Source organism: Castanea sativa, chromosome 5 (genome assembly GCF_040712315.1).
Source record: "Castanea sativa cultivar Marrone di Chiusa Pesio chromosome 5, ASM4071231v1".
Classification (NCBI taxonomy): Eukaryota; Viridiplantae; Streptophyta; class Magnoliopsida; order Fagales; family Fagaceae; genus Castanea; species Castanea sativa.
In genome coordinates, this window is record NC_134017.1 from 64,429,548 (window position 1) to 64,448,808 (window position 19,261).

A 19,261-nucleotide genomic window follows, 5' to 3' on the forward strand; every position below is an offset into this window, starting at 1 on the left:
TGAATTGGTTCCAACAGGGTTTTTGATTTTCCAAACAAGTTTAACATTGGCTTGTGGGTGGTCAAAGCTTTCTAAATGAGGAAAATGTTGTGAGTATGAGGGTGATGCATGGTCAAACATATAACAAGGTAAGGGCTTTTGTGTGTGGGTTTGACTGGGAGGCTTGGGTTGACATTTTTGTATTTGGGGAAGGACTTTCTGGTAATTTGGGATTAAAGGTGGTTTCTGGTTTTGCTGGTTTGGATGATGACTTTCTTTGTATGGGGAAAGGGATGGAGGTTTTTGTTTCTGGATCTGGGATAAAAGACATAGTAGTCAAACTTTCCTGAAGGTTCTCCGAGGAGGTCAACTTCTGGGTCTCCTACTTCATATCTTTCTTTGAGAAGCTGCTGTGAAGACTTTTTCTTTCTTCTTTTCTGATCTTCTTCAAATACTTCTTCTTCTCGACATTCTGCACAATCACAAACATCCCACCATATGTGCAGTGGATGATTTTCCTTCATAGACAGGTTTTCCATCTTCTCTAAATGCTTTGATCTGAAGACCATCAAGACCTTCATATGAAACTGGTTGGATCATTGCCGTTGGAAAGACTGTAACTTCTTCCTTTTCTGGTGTGGCTGTCATAAACCTAATTTCAATATCAACATTTTGGTTTCTGAATAGAAAGGAGTGTTGGACTGGATTGGCTGAGATGCCTGGTGAAGAGTCTCATATTTTGTGATCCATGACTCTGGAAAGAGCTTTTTCATCTGATCTTTGTTCAATTGTCTTGGAACAAATGTGCACATAGGCGTCATGCCTAGATCAACTTGAATCAAAAGAGCATCATTGGACTGGGCTATCTCTGGTATAGCTAGGTCAAAAGCATGGTTTTGGAGTTTGTAGGCAAGCTGATAGTGGAGTGTAGCTGCAAAAGTATCATGCACTTGAGAAGCTCCTGCAATCTGGACTTGGACTTTAAGAGCATCACAAAGGTGAGGGTCTTTGAGAGACATGTTGAAATTGGGGAAAAGGGTGACAAAGACTGTTCCCGCATTGAGTGTGGTTTGGACAGTTCCTATAACTGCATTGTGGTATTCCAAAAATCTAGAATCAAGAAGAGCAATTCTAGAAGCTATAGGGAGTCCTTTTCTGCCATGAAAAGTGAGTGCGAGTCTTACTGCACCAAAATGGAGGTGAGTATAACCTTGTCTTTGCCATGGAATGACAAACTCTCTGGGAAGAGCAAGACTGATAAAGTTTTCTTTTTCACTAGCTGGAATATTAAACTGGTCGAACTTTGAGGCCTGGACATATTCTTTTACACTAGAAGGATGAGAAGGACCTAGAAACTTTTTTATGGATTTTTTGAAGGTTTTTTGAGGTTTATCAAACACAGTGTAGGGATTTACAATAGGGAAATCAGTAATAGGTATTTTACTATCTTCAGGGACATGGGATATTTCATATAAATAGTCTAATCTATTTGCAGTAGATTTACGAAGGGAAAGATCACAAGAAGTTGTAATAGTATCTGTGACTGCTGAGGATGATGAACTAGCCATGATTGTTTCTAAAATGAAGAACTGTTTTCCTAAGGTCTAACAGGACTAAAACGCCACTCCTAGGCTCACGTCCACTAGATGACTCAGGAAAAATAATTCTTTGACACTTTTAGTACAACCCCTTAGTATTCTACTTGATTATCAAATCCAGTGTTCTGATGTGATTTTCACAGAGGATCCACAATAAGTGGCAACTGTAAATCACAGAGCATACTAATCAGGACAATAATTCAAGTATACTAATCAAAGGAGAGTGAAACTGGTTGCAAGGCTTTAGTAGTTTTGTGTTGCATAGCAGTTTTAAGCTGTATGGCTCTGATACCAATTACGGCGGAAAGTGACGAAGAACTAAGAGAAAGTGACGAAAACCAAGGAAAATACAAAGGAAGAAAGTGACGAAGAACAACTAGGATACAAAGGACAACTAAACTTAAAACATGAAGAAGGAAGCTACGGGAAAGTAGAATTGATGAAGGAGAATAAGGACGACTTACAACTACAAGACGAACACGTTGTCTGGATAATGGGAGTATAAGAAGATCATGGAAGCTTATTAATGGCATATATTGCTAAAATAATATTGAAAATGACAGAAAAATATGGAATAGAACATAGAACAAGATACAACAAACTGAGAGATATTATTAGATTGAACAAGTTTTTTACAGGACTGGAAGACATAGACTGGAAAATATTACACAAACTGGCTAACTCTAACTCTAGAATTTTTTCTAAGTCTCTCCACTCTTTCAACTCTTAAAACTCTCTCTAAAACTCCCTCTAAAACTCTCTCTGTTGAACTAAGGATACAAGCGGCCAATTTATAGGCAAATATTTTACAAAATGACAAAATAATTTATAGTGGAGAAATGTGAATTCTGACTTCCTTCTTTACAGTTGTCGAAGATTTGTGATGATGCAGGGCCAGCTGTCTTCTGAATGGGTAGGAATTATTCTTCTGCAGGATTCTCTTCTGACAATGGGAATTATGGCACTGAGGGAAAGGACAAAGCATCATGCATGAAAATAGTTGAAGTCTTGAAGGAAGTGTGACGGCAAAAGGAAAACACACCAAAACAAAAGTGGGTCCCACAATTTTTTTTTTTTGCATATATCTTTTGTACATATCTTACTTTATTCATCTCTTCCTTGGAACCATTCTTCATCAATGTCTGCATCTGGATCATGGTTATGGTAATAAGGATCATCAAAGTCAAAAGAACTGAGCATTTCCCAATGGTGTTGATGGGGCCATTGCTGTCGGCAAACATCTGGGTCTGCTGGCACAATGTCTGGAAGGATTCCTTGATTGAGGGATTCTGCCATTGTGAGTGAATAGTGACAGGATATCCAAGATACGTCCATGTGTCTGTGAATAGTTCCGTCGGCATTTGTTACCCAATGTACTTCTGGAGGGTGGACAATTCCTTCTGCTTAAACATTATTTTTGGAGTTCAGCTTTGCTACTATACATGCTAAATTGATTTTGTAACCAAACCGGGGGTGATCTGTTTTGTGATACTTGGACCATTGACCATCATGAGCATCATTTTTCAAAATTTCATGCCAAAATTTGTGAAAATATTTATTTTCATGAGGAAAAGTGTATGAGTAGAATCGTGGTTCAAAATGTATGCACAAGTAGTACTCATTGAGTTAGTACCACATGTAAAGGTAATGCGCAACATTCCAATATGTTATCCAAAATGCGAAGGGGGTTTTTCATGGTTGTTCAATATCTGGGAAAATGGCAAGGAAATGGCTTTGGTGTTGTTTAAGGTAATCATGGAGGACTCGAATGATTCTTTTGGATCTGGCTTGGAGGGTCAGAGTTTTTATTTGGTCTTTTATGTCTGGGGGAAGGGTTTCTATCATGTTCATGATATCATCAAAGGATGAAGTAAAAGGGTCAGAGGATGAAGAAGGGCCTGAGGATGATGATGGATCTGTTATTGGGTATACACATAAGGGTGGAGGAATTATTGTGGTATGGAGGACTGGAGGCTTTCTGGAACGGTAATCAGTGATAAGGTTATCTGTACCTTTGATGTGTTTGACTTGGAAGGACCATTGTGAAAACCAATTTGACCATCTGAGTAACTAGGGATGGGGAAGCATTTTTCTTTTGAACTGGAGCATCTTTGGGAAAGAAGACATATCCATTTCTACAAGAAAATTATGACCAAGGAGGTGAAACTGGAACTTTTCAATGCCATGTTTAACTGCCAGAATTTCTTTGAAGGTGGAATGATAATGGAGTTCTGAAGGCTTGAATGCACCGCTTTTGTATCCAGAAATGTTTCTCTTACCATCAATTTCTTCAAAGAGAGCTGCTGCCCAATACTCATCACTTGCATCTGTTTGTAGAATTCTTTTTCCTGTTCCTGGAATCTGCAAAGGGGGAAGTTTTTCTGCTAATTTTTTCACTTGTTGAACTGCTTCTGTATGAACTGAATTCCATGCTGGAGGAGATTTTTTCAACAACTTGGACAAACAATCTCTGTGTCTAGAAATTTTTGGAATGAAATCTGACATGTAGTTAACAATTCCAAGAAACTGTTGGATCTGTTTGGTGCTGGTGAGTGTATCTGGAAATTCACTGAGAGAGACCGCTATGTGAGGTTGCAGAGTGTACTTTCCATCTGAAATGTTTACTTCCAAGAAATCAATAGAGGATACTCCTATGACCATTTTCTTTTCTGAAAGCATTATCCCCTGAGCTTTTACTAAATTGTAGAATTCAGTAAGCAATTTTTTATGGGATTCTGCATCTTTTGAGAATAGGAGGACATCATCTACATAGATCAATGCATTTGACAACAGTGGTTGAAACAGAGTTACCATTGCTTTTTGGAACTGGGATGGAGCATTTTTTAGGCCGAAAGGCATTACCGTCCATTGATAATGGTGGTCTGGAATGCAAAATGCTGTCTTGTATCTTTCTTCTGGATGGATTCCTAATTGCCAAAATCCTACTTTGAGATCAAACTTTGAAAATACTTTGGCATTGGAAAGATGCCGGAAGAAAGCACTTTTGTTTGGCAATGGAAACTTGTCATAAGCAAGGAAATGATTAAGATCTTGGTAATTGAAGTTCTGCGGTACACCAGGAAGTTCTGCTGTACACCATGAATACATGTTGAAAATCTCATCATGCCATTTTGAAGGAGGACTGTTATCAAGGGTAAACAAGTGCTTTGAATCTGTGGTTGATGAGTAGGTTAATCTTGTGTGGTGATCAGGGATGACAGGTGGTGTAGGAAATATTGGTGGTGGAGGTGGAGGTGAAGGTTGTTTAGGGCGAAGGACATCATCTTCTTCTTCTACTTTTGGCTCAATCATAAAGACTGCATCTAGGTCAAAGCCAGACAAGTCTAAATCTGTGTCATCAATGACTGGGAGGACAAAAGGTTCTGTTGGTTCTTGAAGAGTTAAAGTTCTGAGAAATGATGATATCGGGTTTGGAGGATCAGAATTTATGGCTAACATGTTCATATCTGGGGGTCTGGAGGAAGCGCCAATAGTTGGATCTGGTGGTTGGTATAAGGGTTCTTTGTCTTTTTTGATGGGAGGAGGTTCCTTTTGTGGTTTGGTTTGAGGTTCTGGTCTGGGTTGAGATTCTAGTTGAGGTGGTGGTGTTGGGTTTGTTGTGCTGGAAAAAATTCCACATGGTTTGAAAGGATTTTGGGCTGGATGTGTCATGTTTAGTGGTTGGCGGTTTTGATATGGGGAAACTGGGGAAAATGGTGAGGGTACAGGTATGGACAGATCTTTATACAATGATTGACGAGGTTGGTATGGCATGTAGACTTGCATTGGAAGTGCTTGGGTAGCTGTCTTTTGTGAGTTTTCCAAAGACTGGAGTTGCATCAACAACTGCTTTTTTTCTTTTTCTTTTTGCCCGATGAGTGGAAAGGAGACATACAAATCTTTTACTGTGGAGGCAATTGTTTCCAATTCTTGTTCAACTGACTATATTTTTTTCTTCAAATCTTCAATGAGAGAATTTGAGGATGAGAAGGTATGACTTACTACTTCAGTCAACTTTTGTTGATTATCAAGAATCTTTGAATGGACTTGATTCTGTGCTACAACATTTTCTGCCTGCCAATTGAGAGCTGCTTCAGCTGAGGAAACTAGTTTTTTGGTTCCATCTGGATTGGTTCCAACAGGGTTTTTGATTTTCCAAACATGTTTAACATTGGCTTGTAGGTGGTCAAAACTTTCTAAAGGAGGAAAATTTTGTGAGTATGAGGGTGATGCGTGGTCAAACATATAACAAGGTAAGGGTTTTTGTGTGTGGGTTTGACTGGAAGGCTTGGGTTGACATTTTTGTATTTGGGGAATGACTTTCTGGTAATATGGGATTAAAGGTGGTTTCTGGTTTTGCTGGTTTGGATGATGACTTTCTTTGCATGGGGAAAGGGATGGAGGTTTTTGTTTTCTGGATCTAGGATAAAAGACATAGTAGTCAAACTTTCTTGAAGGTTCTCCAAGGAGGTCAACTTCTGGGTCTCCTGCTTCATATCTTTCTTTGAGAAGCTGCTGTGAAGACTTTTTCTTTCTTCTTTTCTGATCTTCTTCAAATATTTCTTCTTCTCGACATTCTGCACAATCACAAACATCCCACCATATGTGGCCAGTGGATGATTTTCCTTCATAGACAGGTTTTCCTTCTTCTCTAAATGCTTTAATCTGAAGACCATCAAGACCTTCATAAGAGACTGGTTGGATCATTGCTGTAGGAAAGACTGTAACTTCTTCATTTTCTGGTGTGGCTGTCATGAACCTAACTTCAACATCACCATTCTGGTTTCTGATGAAGAAATGAGTGTTGGACTGGATTGGCTGAGATGCCTGATGAAGAGTCTCATATTTTGTGATCCATGACTCTGGAAAGAGTTTTTTCATCTGATCTTTGTTCAACTGTCTTGGAACAAATGTGCACATAGGCGTCATGCCTGGATCAACTTGAATCAAAAGAGCATCATTGGACTCGGCTATCTCTGGTATAGCTAGGTCAAAAGCATGGTTTTGGAGTCTTTAGGCAAGCTTATAGTGAAGTGTAGTTGCAAAAGTATCATGCACTTGAGAAGCTCCTGCAATCTGGACTTGGACTTTAAGAGCATCACAAAGGTGAGGGTCTTTGAGAGACATGTTGAAATTGGGGAAAAGGGTGACAAAGACTGTTCCCGCATTGAGTGTGGTTTAGACAGTTCCTATAACTGCATTGTGGTATTCGAAAAATCTAGAATCAAGAAGAGCAATTCTAGAAGCTATAGGGAGTCCTTTTCTGCCATGAAAAGTGAGTGCGAGTCTTACTGCATCAAAATGGAGGTGAGTATAACCTTGTCTTTACCATGGAATAACAAACTCTCTGGGAAGAGCAAGAGTGATAAAGCTTTCTTTTTCACTAGCTGGAATATTAAACTGGTCGAACTTTGAGGCTTGGACATATTCTTTTACACTAGAAGGATGAGAAGGACCTAGAAACTTTTTTATGGATTTTTTGAAGGTTTTTTGAGTTTTATCAAACACGGTGTAGGGATTTACAATAGGGAAATCTGTAATAGGTATTTTACTATCTTCAAGGACATGGGATATTTCATATAAATAGTCTAATCTATTTGCAGTAGATTTACGAAGGGAAAGATCACAAGAAGTGGTAATGGTATCAGTGACTGCTGAGGATGATGAACTAGCCATGATAGTTTCTAAAATGAAGAACTGTTTTCCTGAGGTTTGACAGGACTAAAACGCCACTCCTAGGCTCACGTCCACTAGATGACTCAGGAAAAATAATTCTAACACTTTTAGTACAACCCCTTAGTGTTCTACTTGATTATCAAATCCAGTGTTCTGATGTGATTTTCACAGAGGATCCACAATAAGTGGCAACTGTAAATCACAGAGCATACTAATCAGGACAATAATTCAAGTATACTAATCAAAGGAGAGTGAAACTGGTTGCAAGGCCTTAGCAGTTTTGTGTTGCATAGCAGTTTTGAGCTGTATGGCTCTGATACCAATTGCAGGGGAAAGTGACGAAGACCTAAGAGAAAGTGACGAAAACCAAGGAAAATACAAAGGAAGAAAGTGACGAAGAACAACTAGGATACAAAGGAAAACTATACTTAAAACATGAAGAAGGAAGCTACGGGAAAGTAGAATTGATGAAGGAGAATAAGGACGACTTACAACTACAAGACGAACATGCTGTCTGGATAATGGGAGTGTAAGAAGATCATGGAAGCTTATTAATGGCATATATTGCTAAAATAATATAGAAAATGACAGAAAAATATAGAATAGAACATAGAACAAGATACAACAAACTAAGGGATATTATTAGATTGAACAAGTTTTTTACAGGACTGGAAGACATAAACTGGGAAATATTACACAAACTGGCTAACTCTAACTCTAGAATTTTTTCTAAGTCTCTCCACTCTTTCAACTCTTAAAACTCTCTCTAAAACTCCCTCTGCTGAACTAAGGATACAAACGGCCTATTTATAGGCAAATATTTTACAAAATGACAAAATAATTTACAGTGGAGAAATGTGAATTCTGACTTCTTTCTTTACAGTTGTCGAAGATTTGTGATGATGCAGGGCCAGCTGTCTTCTGAATGGGTAGGAATTATTCTTCTGCAGGATTCTCTTCTGACAATGGGAATTATGGCATTGAGGGAAACGACGAAGCATCATGCATGAACATAGTTGAACTCTTGAAGGAAGTGTGACGGCAAAAGGAAAACACACCAAAACAAAAGTGGGTCCCACAAATTATTTTTTTATTTTTTATTTTTTTGCATATATCTTTTGTACATAACTTACTTTAATCATTTCTTCCTTGGAACCATTCTTCATCAATGTCTGCATCTGGATCATGGTTATGGTAATAAGGATCATCAAAGTCAAAAGGACTGGGCATTTCCCAATGGTGTTGATGGGGCCATTGCTGTCGGCAAACATCTGGGTCTGCTGGCACAATGTCTGGAAGGATTCCTTGATTGAGGGATTCTGCCATTGTGAGTGAATAGTGACAGGATATCCAAGATACGTCCGTGTCTGTGAATAGTTCCGTCGGCATTTGTTACCCAATGTACTTCTGGAGGGTGAACAATTCCTTCTGCTTGAACATTATTTTTGGAGTTCAGCTTAGCTACTAGACATGCTGAAATGATTTTGTGACTAAATCAGGGGTGATCTGTTTTGTGATACTTGGACCATTGACCATCATGAGCATCATTTTTCAAAATTTCATGCCAAAATTTGTGAAAATATTTATTTTCATGAGGAAAAGTGTATGAGTAGAATCGTGGTTCAAAATGAATGCACAAGTAGTACTCATTGAGTAAATACCACATGTAAAGGTAATGCGCAACATTCGAATATGTTATCCAAAATGCAAATGTGGTTTTCCATGGTTGTTCAATATCTGGGAAAATGGCAAGGAAATGGCTTTGGTGTTGTTTAAGGTAATCATGGAGGACTCGAATGATTCTTTTGGATCTAGCTTGGAGGGTCAGGGTTTTTATTTGGTCTTTTATGTCTGGGGGAAGGGTTTCTATCATGTTCATGATATCATCAGAGGATGAAGTAGAAGGGTCAAAGGATGAAGAAGGGCCTGAGGATGAGGATGGATCTGTTATTGGGTATACACATAAGGGTGGAGGAATTATTGTGGCATGGAGGACTGGAGGCTTTCTGGAAAGGTAATCAGTGATAAGGTTATCTGTACCTTTGATGTGTTTGACTTGGAAGGACCATTGTGAAAACCAATTTGACCATCTGAGTAACTGGGGATGGGGAAGCATTTTTCTTTTGAGCTGTAGCATCTTTGGGAAAGAAGACATATCCATTTCTACAAGAAAATTATGACCAAAAAGGTGAAACTGGAACTTTTCAATGCCATGTTTAACTGCCAGAATTTCTTTGAAAGTGAAATGATAATGGAGTTCTGAAGGCTTGAATGCACCGCTTTTGTATCCACAAATGTTTCTCTTACCATCAATTTCTTCAAAGAGAGCTGCTGCCCAATACTCATCACTTGCATCTGTTTGTAGAATTCTTTTTCCTGTTCCTAGAATCTGCAAAGGGGGAAGTTTTTCTGCCAATTTTTTCAATTGTTGAACTGCTTCTGTATAAACTGAATTCCATGCTGGAGGAGATTTTTTCAACAACTTGGACAAACAATCTCTGTGTCTGGAAATTTTTGGAATGAAATCTGACATGTATTTAACAATTCCAAGAAATTGTTGGATCTGTTTGGTGCTGGTGAGTGTATCTGGAAATTCACTGAGAGAGACCGCTATGTGAGGCTGCAGTGTGTACTTTCCATCTGAAATGTTTACTCCCAAGAAATCAATAGAGGATACTCCTATGACCATCTTCTTTTCTGAAAGCATTATCCCCTGAACTTTTACTAAATTGTAGAATTCAGTAAGCAATTTTTCATGGGAATCTGCATCTTTTGAGAATAGGAGTATATCATCTACATAGATCAATGCATTTGACAACAGTCGTTGAAACAGAGTTACCATTGTTTTTTGAAATTGGGATGAAGCATTTTTAAGGCCAAAAGGCATTACCGTCCATTGATAATGGTGGTCTGGAATGCAAAATGCTGTCTTGTATCTTTCTTCTAGATAGATTCCTAATTGCCAAAATCCTGCTTTGAGATCAAACTTTGAAAATACTTTGGCATTGGAAAGATGCTGGAAGAGAGCACTTTTGTTTGGTAGTGGAAACTTGTCATCAACAAGGAAATGATTAAGATCTTGGTAATTGATTACCAATCTGAGCTTTCCTCGAACTTGTTCTGCATGCTTGTTAACATAGAAGGCTTCATATGCCCATGGAGAAGTTGTGGGTTCAATGAGGTTTTCTGAAAGAAGGGTAGCTAACTCACGCTTAGCTAGGGAAAAGTGTTCTGGGTTCATACCTCTATGACTAGCTTTTGTAGGGTTAACATCTTCATTCTTTTTGAAGGGGAGGGTTATGAAAAAGGCTGAGTTTTTCCACAAAGAATTTGGGTTTTTGAGGAGGAATTCTGAATGGGTGGTTGCACAACATTCATTGATAATCTGGGCTTTCAAGGAGTCAAAAGGGTTTATTGAGAACAAATGTGGTACCTGGGTCCATGTGAGAAGATGTTGTTTATGCAAGAGGCCTTTTGAGGACCATCTGAGGCTGGGTATCTGGTGAAGGAGGTTAAATCCTATGAGGAGGTCTCTGCTTGTGAGGGGGGATCCAAGGACTTGGTGTTTAATGGTAAGGGTTGGGAAGATTCTAATGTGAATGGGTTTGCTTTTCTGGGTGATCAGGAATGTTTCTCCATTGGCTGCTCTGAACATCTGATGATGGGGTAACCAAAAATCTTCTGGTAAAATCTTAGGATGAAGGATTGTTGCTGCTGCTCCTGTATCAAACAAAGCTATCACTAGGATGGGTCTGGAGTAGGTATCAAGGAGGATGTGAACTTGGGCTATTGGTGTGGGGCCAATTATTGGGGCTATAAGAGGCTGAGATGTGTATATTGTTTGGATTTTTGGGTCTGAATCATTAGTAATGATTGAATCTGATTCATCTTCTGAGGTTGAATAAGCTATGACTACCAAGGCTTGGGGGGAATAATCATCATCAAGGGAAAAGAGTGACTCAACATCCGAAAATGGAGTATCATCTGCATGAATCTGGGGTTGCTCCAAAAGCTTTGCTGCTTTTGCTTTCTTTGGACAAATTTTTTGCAAAATGACCGGGCTTTCTACATACAAAACAAACTTTTGAAGTTTTGCCTTTGAACTGCTTTCTTCTGAGAAACTTCCATTTCTTTTTTCTGAAAAATTTCTTCTTTGGATGAGAATGTTTCTTCTTCCAAGAGTACTTCTTGTAATGATCTCTTCTTTTTGTTGGACAAGAACAGGTTTTGTCATAGCACTTGATCTACAAATCTTTCCTTTTGCAATTGTCTTTAAGCTTGTTGTGGATCTTGTCAATCTCTGAAAGAAACTTTCTTTGATTGCAAAGTTTTTCCAAAGCAATAAGGACATGCTGATAAATCTCTCCTAAAGAGGCTTGCTGCAGGGTGATTTTTTGAAGATTCATCATACGAAGAGTCTCATCACCAAGTGGTTCTGGGAATGAGTTCAAGAAAGTGTGCTTGAAATTCACATCATCCATGCCATTAAAGGCGTAGTATCTGCTGGACATTCTGTCAAAATGTTTTTCCAAATCTTTTCTTTCAAAAGAACAGCATTTCATCAGTAGGAATTCATCTCTAGCTACTTCAGTGTAATGAGCTAATGAACCAAGAAATTCATTATGGAGGATCGTGAAAAAATCCTCAAGTGTGTTACTCTGGGCTGCTTGTCTTTGCCTGTATTCTCCAAGGTTAATCCACCATTGTCTCAGTCTGCCTGTTAGTCTTGCTACAAATTTGGCAATAATCTGGGCAACTGTATTATTTGGGGCTTGAAGTTCTACTGTATACCATGAATACATGTTGAAAATCTCATCATGCCATTTTGAAGGAGGACTATTATCAAGGGTAAACAAGTGCTTTGAATCTGTGGTTGATGAGTAGGTTAATCTTGTGTGGTGATCAGGGATGAAAGGTGGTGTAGGAAATATTGGTGGTGGAGGTGGAGGTTGTTTAGGGCGAAAGACATCATCTTCTTCTTCTTCTACTTTTGGCTTAGTCATGAAGACTTCATCTAGGTCATGGCCAGATGAGTCTAAATCTGTGTCATCAATGACCGGAAGAACAAAGGGTTCTGTTGGTTCTTGAAGAGTTAAAGTTCTGAGAAATGATGATATCGGGTTTGGAGGATCAAAATTTATGGCCAACATATTCATATCTGGGGGTCTGGAGGAAGCACCAATAGTTGGATCTGGTGGTTGGTATAAGGGTTCTTTTTCTTTTTTGATGGGAGGAGGTTCTTTTTGTGGTTTGGTTTGAGGTTTTGGTCTGGGTTGAGATTCTAGTTGAGGTGGTGGTGTTGGGTTTGTTGTGCTGGAAAAAATTCCACATGGTTTGAAAGGATTTTGGGCTAGATGTGTCATGTTTAGTGGTTAGAGGTTTTGGTATGGGGAAACTGGGGAAAATGGTGAGGGTACAGGTATGGACAGATCTTTATACAATGATTGACGAGGTTGGTATGGCATGTAGACTTGCATTGGAAGTGCTTGGGTAGCTGTCTTTTGTGAGTTTTCCAAAGACTGGAGTTGCATCAACAACTGCTATTTTTCTTTTTCTTTTTGCCCGATGAGTGGAAAGGAGACAGACAAATCTTTTACTGTGGAGGCAATTGTTTCCAATTCTTGTTCAACTAACTGTATTTTCTTCTTCAAATCTTCAATGAGAGAATTTGAGGATGAGAAGGTATGACTTACTGCTTCAGTAAACTTTTGTTGATTATCAAGAATCTTTGAAAGGACTTGATTCTGTGCTACATCATTTTCTGTCTGCCAATTGAGAGCTGCTTCAGCTGAGGAAACTTGTTTTTTGGTTCCATTTGGATTGGTTCCAACAGGGTTTTTGATTTTCCAAATATGTTTAATATTGGCTTGTGGGTGGTCAAAACTTTCTAAAGGAGGAAAATTTTGTGAGTATGAGGGTGATGCATGGTCAAACATATAACAAGGTAAGAGCTTTTGTGTGTGGGTTTGACTGGGAGGCTTGGGTTGACATTTTTGTATTTGGGAAAGGACTTTCTGGTAATATGGGATTAAAGGTGGTTTCTGGTTTTGCTGGTTTGGATGATGACTTTCTTTGCATGGGGAAAGGGATGGAGGTTTTTGTTTTCTGGATCTGGGATAAAAGACATAGTAGTCAAACTTTCCTAAAGGTTCTCCAAGGAGGTCAAATTCTGGGTCTCCTGCTTCATATCTTTCTTTGAGAAGCTGCTGTGAAGACTTTTTCTTTCTTCTTTTCTGATCTTCTTCAAATATTTCTTCTTCTCGACATTCTGCACAATCACAAACATCCCACCATATGTGTCCAGTGGATGATTTCCTTCATAGACAGGTTTTCCATCTTCTCTTCAATTATATTGGGATTTTTCAACAGTAATATGAGTCTTGGGTTTGTGAAATTTTTTCCATTTGTTTGATGGCATACAAATTTCACTATTTCTTTCATAATTAACAACAATGATGTCAATAATGATCTCATATTTAATCTGTCACCTTAACATCCTTTGCTTTGATTCATTTAATTTGAAGTATTGATACAATTCAAAAACAGATTGTCTTTTGTAATTTTATAATCCATGTAATTGTGATAAAAAAAAGTTGTGAAATTTGTGACAAAATGTAGCGTTGTTGAAAGTCTATATAGGCTTTTTGTGAGGGTAAACAACACCACCACCTAAATTTAAAGCTAAATCAGTAAGTATATGCTTAACAATTTTTCGATTTTTTGTTTTGATCTTCCGTTTAATTAGCTAGTGATCAATGAGTGTAAATGGTATAAGTAGTTACGATTTATGAGCCTACGAGTCACAACCAAACCAATCAACGGGTATTATTGTCTGTGGTCATTGAGCTAACTTCGTTTTTTTTTTTTTGAAAGTGTCATGGAGCTAACTTGAGCCCAACTCAACGGCCTAGAAGATGCAACAAGTTAAGCAGGTTGGGCTGAGTATTTGAAAATTTAAATGTGTGTTTGGTAACTGGGTTTAGCTTTTTACAGGATTAGTTTTTTATAAATTTTTTTGAAGGTTTTGGGTACAATTGTAATTTACAATTTTACTTTTAAAAAAAAGAGTTTACAATTTTACTTGATGCAATGATGATTAATTATCTATGACTTCTTAATTATCTCCCAATCCTCATCAAAATGAGTGTTTTGTTCTATCTTTCACTAAAAAAAGGGCACAGATTCTTTTAGGTACAGTAATTATTTTATGTTGTGTGTGCTTCACTTATTTTACATTTTAAATGTAAACATTATTAAAAATTTTGGACATTGCGTATAAAATTATTAACGCTGTGTGTATGAAGTGTAAATCAATGAGTGTGAAAAAATAATTATAAAAAAAGATTATTGTACATTGGATATGACCTTTAAATATAATCTGCCTTGTTACGTAAATAAACAAAAAGTTAGTGTTAATACTTAATGGAATCCATTTAAAATATAAATTATGCCAAAGCACATTAAATAAATAATTATGAGCCCTTCTACCGACATTCCCAAAGTAAAAACTTTTGTAAATAAGCATTACCTTAAAAAATTTAGAGAGAGAGAGAGAGAGAGAGAGAGAGAGAGAGAATCTAATGCAGTTCCTTTATATTTTCAGTCAAGATACTCAAACTTTCATCAATCATGGCCTTTGCCGTTACAAACCAGTGCAAGTGCTATAATTAAAGGACATTCTCGATATTTTCATTCAAGGAAGATACTCAAACTTGCATGATTTGTGACCTGCCACCAAAGACAAAGAAGAAAACATCACGACATTTTCCACTACACATGCTAGTAAAACCAATTAAGATAATGTATTCAATTGTCATCTCATTGCCTTTAGTACAAAATTTCCAGCCACCCTTGGATGCTTTCTAGTTTCTAGGACAACCTAAAGCTCTCTTGCTCAAAATCCATTCTAAAATAGATGACAAACCATTCAAAAATCAAGCAATTTCCACATGGATTATACCTTAATTTAGGCACATGGACTTGTATTCTCAACTTCTATAGGTCAGTGTTATTGTATTTATTTGATTGACCAACAAGATTATATTGACAAAGATCTAATTTCAGAAATCCTGAGTAAAATTTCTAACCATGTCACATCATTCAATATACTTGGAAGTATAGTGAATTATAGTGGGATTTCTTTTTCTTTCCTCCAATAAGTAGTAGGTCCAATTAAGACACTATAAGGTATACAGAAACAAAATTGCAATCATGTTATTAATCTAAGTTGAAAAAAGAGTTGTGTGGGATTGGGATTTCTTAGATATCTTACTTGGGTCAAGATCTGTGATCATTGCAGCAGCGTTAAAATAGCAAGTAGCTCCAATGTGCTTGAACTTCTGATAGTAGTTGTTGAAGGCATAAGAGGCATGATCCCTTATTGTATTTGGTAAGAAGCAGGGCTTGTTTACTTGTATTTTGCTGCAATCTGCCCCTCCTTTTCCACAAGCCCAGTTAAGGGCCTTAAGCAGCTCATCATCTGGGGTCTGCTCATCAGCTATGCACCATTCCTCAAATTGCCCATCTAACATTAATCACCAAAAAAAGTTTATAACTAAACACAGCATTAGATCATTAGGAACCACATATAATATATGAAGGGCTGTGGACTTCGTTAAAGTTCAACCTGCTAACAAGTAACACAAAAACATGAATTATTGGCTTCTTAACATAAAGTGAAAGGTTAAAGGTATACATATCACAAGGCACAAAATAGAGTGCTTTGAAATGAAGACAGAGCAATTAATATGTTTTTGTTTAATTTTTTTCATATCCATCCATGTACCATGCATTTGTACCCTTCTAAAATTTGTTTTGCAAATCAAACGGTGCTACATATTCGTTATCCACCATGTTAATAATTATAATAAAAAAGGGATAATGATGATTCTACCAGATTTTTGCAGAATAAGTGTCAAAAGGAGCAGGGCTAGAAGAGTTCTTATAAAAGCAGATGACATTGTTCTCCAGAAGCTGCTGCAGGAGCTTAATCTATAGCCAGAATTGGACATCCACATTAAAACCCACAGTAAATCCTATATATCAAGTAACTTTGATACTATCAAAGAAACTCTCAGCTTTAACGAAAGTAGAGATACCATTCTATATGCATTCCTTCAATCTTACGTAAAAAACATTAGACAAGCTTTTCTTTGAAATACCTAACATACCCTCATTTCTAAATTTTGATTCTGAATATCATTTACTGAAATGCTAAAAACGGACACCTTTGATTTAGTGTTTGAAAAAAAGTGTACCCATGTCCCATTCCGGACATGTTGATATCTTTGATTGACTAAAAGGAACATTAATTTTCCTTAAATTTAGTCCAGTTACCGGATTCACCGAAGACAAATTTTGTTCTAATAAATATTATATTAAGGGTTCATAGTTAGACAACAATTTATAATAATAAAGATGTAGCTGTTAAAGGTTTTCTGTTGTAAACATTATTCGTCAGGTCGAATCTCGTAAATCCTTACTTCTATTATCTCTTTCTCATGCCAAATCTTTTATTTTTTGTTACTGTTATTTTAATATGGTATTAGATATATTTTTCTATGGCCCTTAATAGTTTTCGAGCAACCCACCACCAATCATCGCTCAACTACAACTAGCCATCGTTTTCTAGCCACTTCTGGCCATTGTTTTTCTTCGGATATGAGACACTTTCCCACCCTTTTTTTGGACTACAATTTTGGGTTCTATTTTCCTATTTGAGGTACTCAAATCATATCACGCAAATAGCTACATCAATCAATCTTTCTGGGATCAATCTAAATGAAATTTGCCAACTCTCTCACATGATTCATCATGATTGTCCTCTGCCAATATTCCTTAGGTTATTAGTGCAGCCATCCCTGGGCCAGAGCAGCCGCTCTTTGGTCACTTGTGCAACTATTCTTGTACCCTAGTAGTCCTCTTCCGGCATTCATTCATTATCCGTTGTCATCATCAACATTTTGCATGATTCATTCCACGTTATGCCTGACCCATTTTATATCTGATTTGGTCATTTATGGTCATCTTCAAGGCATCTTCATGTACTTACATTCCAAACTCAAATGCATCATTTGACATCTACCTTAAGCTTGGGGGAGGATGTTAGTGCATGATGCGAATCGCATTTAGCACATGTTGATATTCTTGTTTGACTAAAATTAAGGAACATTAATCGTTTTTTTATTTTAGTCCAATCAAAAGATTCTCCTAAGTCAATTTTACTTCTCATATATATCTCACTTAATATTCACAGTAAAATAACAATTCATAATTGTTATGTTCTAAGACCTTATAGACTAATGTATTAGAACTTTAATGTGCAATGTGTTAGCAAACCATGATCAAAACATAGAGTTTTGGTTTAGGCTTGCTCAAAGTATGTTTTATTGTAAAGTTGGAATTGGGTGATTATAGAAATTAGTGGACAAATTCTGCAAGGCTCGATTGATCGAAAATTAGATTCAATCGATTGAGAATTGTGCAGAATTAATTTTCTGCAGAATTTTCAACTCAACCTAAGCCCGTTTGACGTGTAGGGTTTTATGTTTTACTTCACATATAAAAAGAAAAATCCTAGTTACGTTTTAGAGGCTTTTGATGTATTGTGTGTTTGAATCTCTTGTGAGATCTAGAGGTGTTTACCTTCATACATACTTAGAGTTATCAAGATTAAGATTGATGTCAACAAACTTAGTGATCGCTTCAGTTGCTGCATAAAGAACTTAACAAAGATTTGAAATCTTTGAGTGGAGTCTTAAAGTTACAAGTAGGAGAACTTGTGGTTGTAGTGAATTAAAGGAAAGAAGTAATCCGTAAACTTGGAGCTGTCACGTGGTTGTGGTAGTAAGTTTTTTACTCGAGGTAGCAATAAGATGTTAGTGGTTTAAGTTTTATTGTAGAAACTTTAATTCTTTTATAGTGGATCTGTTTTATCTTGAAGATAACTAGGTTAAATCCTTCTCATATTTTTTATCGATTTACTTTTTCTGAGTTATCAGATCTCTATGTTCTTTACTTTCTGCATTATATTTATTTTACACATATTTGTTTGACTTAATTAATCAACTTGACTTAATATTAAGTTAAACCTATTGTATTAAAGGATCTATAATTTTACAATAATAATAAATATGTAGTCGTTAAAAATTATTTGACGTGGACATGGACCCCAAGCCGAACCATATAAAGCTTTCTTTTGCTCTCTCTTTCCCTCTCTAAGAGTCTGTTTGGATATAACTTATTGCTGAAAACTGAAAACTGAAAACATTCTAGCAAAATAATTTTTAAATGTGTAAAAAGTACTGTTCATGCCAAAAATCACTGTTTATTGGCCTAACATCACTGTTCATAGCCTATGAACAGTGACAGACACGCTGAAAAAAAAAAAAAAAGAAAGCCAGACGTGGACGCTGAACGTGGAAGCTGAATCCAAACACATTCTAAATCTTATATTTTTCTTTTATTTTAACAAAAAGGGCCAGACACGTTACCAGCTTATCATTGGATTGAAAGCAACTTGCTACTTTATGAGTGAAAGTTGTATTCCACATCTAACAGCTGTTATATGATCTAATGGTCAAAGAATCCTTTTAGCTTGATGTAGCCTCCCATTGAAGCGTTGGCTGACACGTATGGAATACTTTTATGTACAATATGATCACTTGTTTTATACGTTTCTGATGAGTGTCTTTTCAAGTCTTCGTACACAAGACATTATTATTATTTTTTTTTTGAGGTAATTACGATAAATCGTTAACCCGTTCGAATTTTTTCTTCCTTAAACTTTTAAGTATTTCCTAAATATCTGTATATGAGAAAGTATCCATTCAGTTATAAGTCATTTAACTTATACACAAAACATTAAAGTGTGTTATACAATCTATATAGCAAGGAAACTAAGAAGAAGTAAAGTGTTTAATTTTAAAATTCCACAACAATGCTAAATGTTGTCCCATGTTAGTGCATCTTGCACATGTATAACCAAAGAAGCCATTGCTAAAGCAACA

General features: G+C 36.9%; 1 protein-coding gene across 1 annotated transcript; it reads right to left on the reverse strand.

Annotated features, from left to right (window-relative positions):
- Positions 1-14,824: 14,824 nt before the first annotated feature.
- On the reverse strand, positions 14,825-16,324 carry LOC142637106 (glucan endo-1,3-beta-glucosidase 4-like). The gene is made up of 3 exons (XM_075811384.1): positions 16,147-16,324; positions 15,526-15,777; positions 14,825-14,981 (listed from the first exon to the last, which is right to left on the reverse strand). Exons 1-3 carry the CDS (start codon positions 16,268-16,270, stop codon positions 14,947-14,949), a joined length of 411 nt encoding a protein of 136 aa, XP_075667499.1. The 5' UTR covers positions 16,271-16,324; the 3' UTR covers positions 14,825-14,946.
- Between the last annotated feature and the right edge of the window lie 2,937 nt (positions 16,325-19,261).